This window comes from Bos mutus, chromosome 25 (assembly GCF_027580195.1).
Source record: "Bos mutus isolate GX-2022 chromosome 25, NWIPB_WYAK_1.1, whole genome shotgun sequence".
In the NCBI taxonomy this organism is placed as follows: Eukaryota; Metazoa; Chordata; class Mammalia; order Artiodactyla; family Bovidae; genus Bos; species Bos mutus.
In genome coordinates this window covers 2946964-2957859 of record NC_091641.1, presented here as the reverse complement: position 1 = coordinate 2957859, position 10896 = coordinate 2946964, and the positions used below count along the sequence as shown (strand labels likewise).

Sequence of the window (10896 nt, the reverse complement as noted above, 5' to 3'; positions counted from 1 at the left end):
ACACACACACTCTCTCTCTTTTTTTCTCTCTCTCTGTCTCTCAGAGAATAGAATTACCTCCTCCCCATCCCCCCGAACACCCACCTAAACTTGCCCTTATCCTGCGCAATTTTTCTCCATAACTCTTCGCACCATCTGATCTACTGTATCTTTTTTTTTTCTGTCCTCCCCCAATAAACTGTAGACACCCTGTACCCGGAGCACTCCCTGACATAGGCACTGAATAAACATTTTCTGGGTAAATTAATGTATAGATGATATGCTCTCACCCGTAACGTTTTGCATTTAAAAATCATTTATCGGACTCCCGTGGTGGTACTAGTGGATAAGAATCCGCTTGCAAATGAAGGGGACACAGTTGAAACCTGGCTACTGGCTCGGGAAGATCCCACATGTCGTGGAGCAGAGCAACAAAGCCTGTGTACCACAATTAGTGATACAGCTCCGGAGCCCGGGAGCTGAAACTACCGAGCCCACGTGCTGCAACTCTTGAAGCCCTGTGTCTAGAGACTGTGCTAAAAATCCTGTGGACAGAAAGAACTGGATTTGAATGCTTGTTCCGACTTCCTCCTGGGTGACTCTAAGCAAGTGTGTTTCTTGGGAGGAGGGTATCAGACTACAGCCAGCTGAGTGGCTTAAAGAACAGAACGTCATTCTCTCACACTTCCACAGGCTAGAAGTCAGAAATGGAAACGTTGACTGGACCATGCTCCTTCCAAAGGCTCAAGGGGAGAATCTTTCCTTGATTCTTTTATGTTGTGGGGAGTTGCCAGCAATCCTTGGGCTTCCTGGATGGCTCAGCAGTAAAGAATCTGCCTGTAATTCAGGAGCTGCAAAAGATGCAGGTTCAGTCCCTGGGTTCAGAAGATCCCCCCTGGAGGAGGACAAGGCAACCCACTCCAGTATTCTTGCTGGAGAATTCCATAGACAGAGGAGCCTGGCGAGCTATAGTCCACAGGGTCCCGAAGAGTCAGACACGACTGAAGCGACTTAGCACACACACACCAGCAATTTTTGGAGTTCCTTGGCCTGTAGCCACATATCCACATATTCCAAGTTCTGCCTCTGGGGCCATCTTCCCTCTCTGCCTGTGTGTGTGTGTGTGTCTCCTTTTTTTGTGTGTGGGACCTTACTTCCCTAATCAGGGATTGAACCTGCACCCTCAGCAGTGAAAGTGCCAAGTCCTAAGCAGTGGACTGCCAGAGAATTCCCTCTCCTCTTATAAAGACACCAGTCATGCTGGAGTTAAGATCCACCTTAGGCCAGCATGGCTTCATCTTAACTAATGACATCTGCTGAGACCTTGTTTCCAAATAAGGTCACATTCTGTGATACCAGGTGAACCTGAACGTTCGGGATACACTATTCAACTCAGTACATCAAGTTTCATATCAAACCCTCTCTGGGCGTCATTTAGTATCCAGTTAGTATCGAGAGCCCTCTGAGGGCAGACCTCCGTCTGGACAGGCACAGTCTGTGCCTCGGAGAGCTCATGGTTTGGTCAGCCTTTAGGTACCACTCCAGACACACATATTAATGGAGTCCCCGTTGTTTAACCCTGCAAGCCTGCATAGTGGAGCTCAGCTCTGACTCAGGCAGGCGTGTGGGGGAGTTTCACGGAGGAGGCCCGGACTCTCCTGACTGTCATGCCCCTTCCTTTTCTTCCCTTACAAGCCAGAATCAGGTTTGCTTTTTGCTGTGCCGGTGTGTTTATCTTCCTTGCACCACTGGCACAGGGCAGGGCAGCAGCAGGCCCTCAGTCAACATTATCAAATCAATGATGAATTAAATGCAATACTCTTGCCTGGAAAATCCTATCAATGAAGGAGCCTGGTGGGCTGCAGTCCATGGGGTCGCTAAGAGTTGGGCACGACTGAGCGACTTCACTTTCACTTTTCGCTTTCATGCATTGGAGAAGGAAATGGCAACCCACTCCAGTGTTCTTGGCTGGAGAATCCCAGGGACGGGGGAGCCTGGTGAGCTGCTGTCTATGGGGACGCACAGAGTCAGACACGACTGAAGGGACTTAGCAGTAGCAGCATACAAGTATACAGAGAAGGCGATGGCACCCCACTCCAGTACTCTTGCCTGGAAAATCCCATGGATGGAGGAGCCTGCTGGGCTGCAGTCCATGGGGTCTCGAAGAGTCGGACACGACTGAGCGACTTCACTTTCACTTTTCACTTTCATGCATTGGAGAAGGAAATGGCAACCCACTCCAGTGTTCTTGCCTGGAGAATCCCAGGGATGGCGGAGCCTGGCGGGCTGCCGTCTATGGAGTCGCACAGAGTTGGACAAGACTGAAGGGACTTAGTAGTAGTAGTAGTAGTATACAAGTACATGTCCAGCAGAGAGGAGCCATTCAATACTTACAAGCTGGAACCATCGTAATTCTTACTCATCCTAGTGAGGAAGGCGCTCCATGTGTCCTGGGATCCCCAATTCCAAGGAACACTTGAGCTGGAAATCACTGAGTGTGGGCCTTAAGAAGACCGGGAGAGGGACCGGCTCTGACGCCTCACTGCTCCTGTGCTGTCACAGGCCTTTCTGGGTTTGGGTGACACTTCCCTAAATAGCATCCACCAAGAAGTGTAGGTGAACAGATAAATGAGTACAGTCCATCGAAACCATGGAATATTATTCAACACTCAAAAGAAATGAGCTATTGGGATTTCCCTTGTGGCCCAATGGGTAAAAATCTGCCTGCCAATGCAGGGGACATGATTTGATCCCTGGTCTGGGAAGATTCCACGTGCTGCGGAGCAACTCAGCCCAAACGCCACAGCTACTTGGCCTGTGCTCTAGATCCCTCGAGCCGCAACTAATGAAGCCCATGAGCCTAGAGCTCAGCAACAGAGGATTGACCACCCTGAGACACCTGTGCTCTACAACTAGAGAGAAGCCCCTGCTGTCTGCAACTAGAGAAAGCCCACGTGCTGCAATGCAGACCCAGTGCAGCCAAAAATAAACAAAATACACATTTTTTTAAAAATCTGAAAAAAAAAATGAAAGGAGCTATTAAGCTGTGAAAAGACATGGAGGAAACTTAGAAGCACATTACTGAGTGAAAGAAGCCAATCTGAAAAGGCTACATACTGTATGATTCCAACGACATGACATTCTGGAAAAGGCGGAAGTTATGGAGACAATAAAAAGATCAGGAATTGCCAGGAGTTGGGGGACCAGAAGAGGGAGGAACAGGCCAAGCACAGAGGACTTTTAGGGCGGGAAACTACTCTATGAGTGTACTGGCGGACGTCTGTGCAAACCCTACCGGGTAAACACCGAGAGCGAACCCGAATGTGAAGTATGGGTGACGTGCTGTGTCCGCGTAGGTTCATCAGTGGTGACAGAGGCGCAGCCCTGCTGGGGGTGTTGATGGTGGAGGCTATGCAAGCAGGGGTAGACGGGAAATGGCTTCTGCTCAGTTTTCCTGTGAACCCAAAACTGCTCTACAAATTAAAGTCTCTTATTTTTGAAATATGTATATCTGACCTTCTCACTCCCGAAGACCCTCCCTCCGTCTCTGCCTGTGCCGCCCCCTCTGTTGGGCAGCTTTCACCCCAACTCTGACTCTCTTTCATTGTCCTCCCAACACCCTTTCCGCAGAAAGCAGTCCTGTTCTCCTCCGTCACTGTCCTTCCAAGTATTCCTTGAAGGCATTTACCCCAGTGGATAATTAAAGAACCATCAGTATGAGTTTTTGGCCCACATCTGTCCTCCCACGGGGCCAGTGCCATCCACTAGAACTTTCTGTAAGGAGGAGAATGTGCCACAGCTGTGCTGAACAGTGGCCGCTTGAACTGTTGCTTGTGCAACTGATAAACTGAATTCTTGATTGTAAGTTTGTTGTTGTTCAGTCGCTAAGTCACATCCAACTCTTTTCCACCCCATGGACTGCAGCACGCCAGGCTTCCCTGTCCATGGGCTTCTCCAGGTAATGATACTGCCATTTCCTTCTCCAGGGGATCTTCCTGGAACAGGGATTGAACCCACATTGCCTGCATCGGGCAGGCGGATTCTTTACTACTGAGCCACCAGGTAAGCCCACAATTGTAATTTGTTTAAATGTGAATAGCCACCTGTGGCTTGAGGCCCCCTTGGGGACAGTGGAGCAAGACTGGACGCCCTCTGAGGGCAGGGACAATGTCAGGATATCACTGCTGAACACCCCTTCCTCCAGACTGTGTCAGTGCTCGAAATACAAGTTGAATGATCAATAAGGTGAAGGAGTGAATGAAGGCATCAACCACCAGCAGGGGCTCTGAATGATCCCAGTCCCTGAACCCCTTGGGCAACTCAAACCACCTGCCACTGGCCCCCTAGAGCTCACGGCCTCAGTTCCCCCCAAAGAAGACGACTGGCCTCCAACAGTGTCACCAGGGGCATGTGATCCTCCCTCACCGCTGGACTCCAGGAAGACACATCAGGATGAAGGCAGTGACCTAAGGTTCTGAGCTCCTGCAACTTGCCAAGACTCCCCTCCCCTCAGGGCACCTGTTGGGGTGCAGTCCCCTCCAGGCAGAGGGTGCTTCTGGGAGGAGGGACGTTCTGGGTGGTGAGAGATGGTTTTGGTTCCTTAAGAAGGTGAAGCTCCGGTGTTCAGAGCGGCCTCACGGGGGAGCCAGCCACCTGGGAAAGCAGGGAGGAGACTCCAGGGTCAGAGTGGAGAAGCCCAAGGTCTGTACAAGAAGACAACAGTTTGGGGGCGGAACCTTGCTTTGTCTGGCCTGTTGATCTCTCAGGCTTCCCAGATGTCAGGGTCAAGTTCCAGTGTCCTCACTCATAAGGTGGGTGACCTGGAGCTGGTGTACCTGGCCTCGCTGAGACTCAGTTTTCTAATCTGTAGAATGGGTATAGGAGGAAGGTGGGAGGCAATCAGCACCCTCTGGCTTAACCCGGATGATCAGCCCAGCAGTGGGCCCTGGAGGGAAGGAGCGGCACCTGCAGGGTCAAACATGTGTCTCCTTTCAAAGGGAAAGACTGAGGGGCACCTGCTCACAAGCACCCTTCCTGCTGTTACTGACGTTCTCATTTCTCAGATGGGCATGTAGACAGTAACATGATTTTCCAGGGCCATGTAGAAAAGACACGTGGCCCCAAGCACCCTCCCATTCATCCCAGGCGTCTGTCCTCACTCAATCAGGGCCACTGCCTGAGACGGGGACGCCCACACTCCACCTCCCCAGGTGACTCCTGGCCAGCTCACACACCCCTCCCACAGGAAGCCGTCTGAAGAAATCTCCTACTCAAGAGCCATGGCTACTCCCACCCCCCGTCAACCAGATTTATGGTCCCTTATTACTTTATTTGTTGTTGGGAAAAGGCAAAATGATGACTGCTGCTTTTTTTGGTTACCTGTATTTTTTTTTTTTTTTTAGCTTTGATGAGCTTGGATATATGGACGTGATGAATGGCCCCCATCTTCCCTGACCGACCCTGTGGTCTTCACTCAGCCTCTGCACTTTTTTCTTCTCACTGCCACTGGGCGTGGTACGTTCCTATTTATTCTATCTTCCCCAGTGAATGGGATGTCTCATGAGGGTAGGAAACAGCTGGTTTCTTCTCCACTGCAGCCCATTCTGGGCACAGACAGTGCTTGGAAGAAGGAAGGCAGGGAGGGAGGAAGAAAAGGAAAGGGGGAGCGGTAAGAGGAATTTCCAGACTGACAGCTCCTCCAGGGCTGGGTCTGTGTCCAAGGCGTCAGCATACAGTAGGCACCCAACTCTTACCTGAGGAATGAATAAGCAGTCCAAGGTGGAAACTTAACTTGTAGCTCCCAGAGTCCAGGACTCACCACCACCCCAGAATTAGATCAGAAGAATTAACTAGAACTGACCCGACCCCGGAGGGACTTCCCTTCTCAGCCCCTGCTTTCTGAGCCTCTGTCCTTGGCGTCCTGCTCTTCCTCTGGGCCAGGTAAAAGAGGTGGTCTGGGATGCCCTGGAGAACAGGACCCCTTCCGGATGGCACGCTCTGCACCCGCCTGCTGTTTCATGTACTGACCCAGGAAAACCTGCCTGGCAAGCCCAGGACTGTGGGCTCCTGTTTGGTTTTGGAAGCCATCAGGAGGTCAATCAGTCCCCTTCCCAGTGCAAAGATAACCACCTTGCACTCCCATTTCTCCTGTTCCTCCAGACCTGAAGTTGACCACAGCCCCTCAAGATGCTGAGCAAAAGTACATTCCTGAGGGTCTGCACTGTTTCTCCCGGAGATGGGAGGCGGTGTGTCATTCCGCCCCCAGGGGCCACAACTCCTAGTGGAGTGCTGGAGGGACACCCCCCCAGATTCATGGAGGGGGGCCCCCCTCAAGGCTGCCTATCTGGATTGACTTGGGGGTCAATTTCTGTGCCTCTCACTCCCTCTAGAGATGGGAGGCACATCCCTCATAGGGGAACTTCACCCCTTTCCCTCCGTGTCAATTGCAGCTTCTAGCAGAGGAGAGGCCAGCCAGGATTGGAGAGGAGCCCCAGACTGACCTGAGGTGCCAGGCAGACCACGCCCTCCAGGAGTGGGGAATCAGCTGAGAGGCGGGCTGTGGCCCAACAGGGTCTTGGGAGAACTGGGGCAACCTGCACTTGAAATTGGGAACCCTCCAGTCCCAAGAACAGATCCAGACCTTGGCCAAGTGCGCCCAGAGCCATCTCTGCCAACCCCACAGCCCCTCACCCACAGGTTGGGGTGGGTGCCCTGCGGACCTATAGGAAGATCCCCCTCCTGTGGGGGTCACTCCAGGTGAATGGGCAGGTGTTGCCCTTGGGCTCAGCCTCAGGTTCTGAAGGTGAGGACAAAGTCTCTGACTTTTGAAGGCCGTGCCCCCATTCCAAGATAAAAAGTCACAAAGGTCCCCCCACCCAATCACAGGAGGTGGGCATAAAGACTCCCAACTCCAGGCCTCCCGACTATTCAAGCATCTCAATATCAGAACCAGTGAGAAATGGGGATACTAGGGCCAGGCCAAGGAATTTATCTCAAACATGAGAGGCTAGAATCCTTAACTCCTCCCCCATGACCCTCCAAGAACCCCCAGGGAAAGAGGTGTCTCCCACTGCCCCACCCTTGTCCCCAGCACCCAACAACCAACCAGGAGCTGTGTGTTTAAGGTGTGCACTTTATTGAACTGGTCTCAAGTCAGTGTACAGGAAAGCCCTGACTGCCTCCGCACCTCAACCCGCTCCCAAGGGGACCAAAAGCCTTCATACATCTCAAGTTGAGGGACAAAAAAAGGGGTCCATGATGGCTGTCCATTCAAAATAAAACAAACAAAAAAAACAAGTATTAAGGCGAAGATTAAAAACAAAATTTGTTTTGGAGTACATAATTTACACAAAAGCGATCACCTCCCCTGTGTGGACTCGGGCGAGGACTGGCCCCTTCTCCTTAGAGAGAAGCGGGGTGGCTTTTGGGAAGGCAAAGGACTTCCTGTAACAATGCATTTCGCGATATTTGGAATGACTATTAAAAAAAAAACAAAACCATGTACAATCAAGTCCTCGGCCACACTGTAGAACTTTGGGAATGCTCGATCCAACCGACTGCTGTCACCTTCACCGTTCCAGTTTTTAAATCCTGAGTCAAGCGCCAAAAAAAAAAAAAAAAATCAAAAAAGACAAAAAAAAAAAACAAATAAAGCCATGCCAATCTCATCTCGTTTTCTGCGCAAGTTAGGTTTTGTCAAGAAAAAGGGTGTAACGCAGCTAACAGTCCGCCTAGAAGCATTTGCGGTGGACGATGGAGGGGCCGGACTCATCGTACTCCTGCTTGCTGATCCACATCTGCTGGAAGGTGGACAGCGAGGCCAGGATGGAGCCGCCAATCCACACGGAGTACTTGCGCTCAGGGGGCGCGATGATCTGGAGAGAGAGAGAAGGGGGCAGTGAGGGCCCTGGCGTCATCTCCCCGGTACCCATGGGACCCGAGCAAGGCAGCCGCCTTGACAGCCACCACGCCTATCTGCACCGTCCGGCTACGGCTGGGCGCTCACCTTGATCTTCATTGTGCTGGGTGCCAGGGCAGTGATCTCTTTCTGCATCCTGTCTGCGATGCCGGGGTACATGGTGGTCCCGCCGGACAGCACCGTGTTGGCGTAGAGGTCCTTGCGGATGTCGACGTCACACTTCATGATGGAATTGAAGGTAGTTTCGTGAATGCCGCAGGATTCCATGCCTGGGGAGAGAGAGAAGGCAGACTTAGCCTCCAGTGTGGCCACAGGGTGACCTTCGTGTGGGGCGGGCAGGGCGGGCCTTCTCACTCACCCAGGAAGGAAGGCTGGAAGAGAGCCTCAGGGCAGCGGAACCGCTCATTGCCGATGGTGATGACCTGCCCGTCAGGAAGCTCGTAGCTCTTCTCCAGGGAGGAGCTGGAGGCCGCGGTGGCCATCTCCTGCTCGAAGTCCAGGGCCACGTAGCAGAGCTTCTCCTTGATGTCACGGACGATTTCCCGCTCGGCCGTGGTGGTGAAGCTGTAGCCACGCTCCGTGAGGATCTTCATGAGGTAGTCCGTCAGGTCCCGGCCAGCCAGGTCCAGACGCAGGATGGCATGGGGAAGGGCGTACCCCTCGTAGATGGGCACCGTGTGGGTGACCCCGTCACCGGAGTCCATCACGATGCCGGTGGTGCGGCCAGAGGCATACAGGGACAGCACAGCCTGGATGGCCACGTACATGGCAGGGGTGTTGAAGGTCTCGAACATGATCTGTAGGAAGAGACGGACCGCGTCATACTGGGACACCACAAGGGGCAGTCGGGCCAGACTGGGCACATGCAGAAGAGTGCAAGGAACACAGCCGAGTGTGCCGGGGCCCCAGAATGGGGTTCACTTCAGAACGTACTGTGCACCTACTGAATACACACTCCGAGGCCGCCTGGCAGCAACCTCGGTTGGCTTTTGTCACACGAGCCAGGGTTAGTACCTACACCCACAGCACTTTATGCTTGCAACACCTAGTCAGAAAGGCAAACACTAGAAAAAGATTCCAGCTGGGGAAAAGCAAATAGAACCTGCAAAGTTCCAAAGGAGACTCAGCTCAGAGAAGAAAGTCCTAGGAAAATGGCAGAAGAGAGAATAAGTGAGAAAGGGTGTGGCAAAGGGCAAGAAAGGAGGGGCGCGGAGGCAAGGCAGGGCGGCCCACTGACCTGGGTCATCTTCTCACGGTTGGCCTTGGGGTTCAGGGGGCCTCGGTCAGCAGCACGGGGTGCTCCTCAGGGGCCACACGGAGCTCGTTGTAGAAGGTGTGGTGCCAGATCTTCTCCATGTCGTCCCAGTTGGTGACGATGCCGTGCTCAATGGGGTACTTGAGGGTCAGGATGCCTCTCTTGCTCTGAGCCTCATCCCCCACGTACGAGTCCTTCTGGCCCATGCCCACCATTACGCCCTGCGGAGAGAGGAGCGAGGAGGCGCCTTCAGCTCCGGCCAAGTCCCACCGACCCCCACCACCCACCCAGAAAGCCAAAAAGGCCTCCCTCCACCCTCCTCCCCGCCAGCTCCGAAGAGCTCAGGACCCACCCACCAAGCCAGACCCCCGACTGGCGCCATACCTGGTGCCGGGGGCGCCCCACGATGGACGGGAAGACGGCCCGGGGAGCATCGTCGCCCGCGAAGCCGGCCTTGCACATGCCGGAGCCGTTGTCGACCACGAGCGCAGCAATATCATCATCCATGGCGAACTGTGGGGACAACCGGGGGGTAAACCGGGATGTAGGAGGGTGTCGGGCGCGGCCGCCCCCGCCCTACCCACTTCCGGCGCAGCGCGCCTTCGAGCCGCTAGGGGGCGCCGGCGCGCGCGCGCCCAGATTAGGGACAAAGGAAGCCGGGCGGCCGCGTTATTACCATAAAAGGTAAACGCGGGTTGGAGGCGGCCCCCGCGGCGCGCGGCAGGAAGCCAGGCCTCCGCCCCCTCCCCACCCGGCGCCAGCCCCGCCCCGCCTCGCCAGCGCCACCCGGCCGGCGCGCGGCGGCGGCCACGCCCGCCAGGGCGGCCGGCGGCGCGGGGAGGAAGTGCGCGCAGGCGCTCTTGCGCCGCGGCGGCCCCACCCCTTCCGGCCGGCCGCCCCGCCCTCGCTTCCCGAACCTAGCGCGCACGCGCACGCGCAAACGCGCCCCCAGCCCCCACTCCGCCGGGCCGCGCCGCCGCGCCCACCCTCCCTCCCCGCCGCCGCCCCGGGATCGCCCTGGAGGAGCAAAGCCGCCCGCTCGCGGACAGAGATCCAGGGCGTCTGTTCCCGGCCGCGATGGAGCGCGCCCCGAGCGCAGCTCCGGCCCCGAGCGAGAGGCGCGCAGGAGCCCGCTCTCTGCAGCCCGGCAGCCGTCCACGGGGGCCGGGGAGCCGCGGGGGCCCTCTTGCCCGGAGGAGGCGCCGGGCCCCCGGCGCAGCAGCGGCACGGCCGGCGCGGGGGGCCTCTTACCTGGTTGCGGTGTCGACCGGCGGCGAAGGCGGAGCGGCGAAGGCGAGAGGCCTGTGCTAGCGGGGCGGACGCGGTCTCGGCGGTGGCTGCGCCTCGCGCCGCCGGGTTATATAGGGCGCCGCCGCGGCCGCTCGAGCCATAAAAGGCAACTTTCGAAACGGCGGGCGCTGATTGGCCCCGCGCCGCTCACTCACCGGCCTCGCCGCACAGTGCAGCATTTTTTTTTTTACCCCCCTCTCCCCTCCTTTTGCAAAAAAAAGAAAGAGATGGACTGGGAGAGAGCGAGAGCGAGATTGAGGAAGACGAGGGAGAGAGTTTTGGCGTTGGCCGCCCTGGGGTGCTGGGCGGCCCCACGGGCAGGGGGTGCGAGCCCCGGGCCGCTGCCCCGCCGAGCAGTTGCGCCGGGTCCGGCCCCGCGTGGCCAGGCCCGCACCCGGCCTGCCTCTGTCTCTGGGGGACCACCCCCCCAACCTCAGGCCCCTCTGGGTGTGGA

At 55.7% G+C, this 10896-nt stretch overlaps 1 protein-coding gene across 1 annotated transcript; it reads right to left on the bottom strand.

Annotated features, from left to right (window-relative positions):
• Positions 1–7093: 7093 nt before the first annotated feature.
• On the bottom strand, positions 7094–10549 carry ACTB (actin beta). Its single transcript, XM_070362169.1, is given in 7 exon segments — positions 7094–7853; positions 7985–8166; positions 8256–8694; positions 9135–9172; positions 9175–9373; positions 9537–9665; positions 10404–10549. Coding segments are annotated over 6 exon segments (1125 nt in total). The 5' UTR covers positions 9660–9665; positions 10404–10549; the 3' UTR covers positions 7094–7709.
• Positions 10550–10896: the final 347 nt, after the last annotated feature.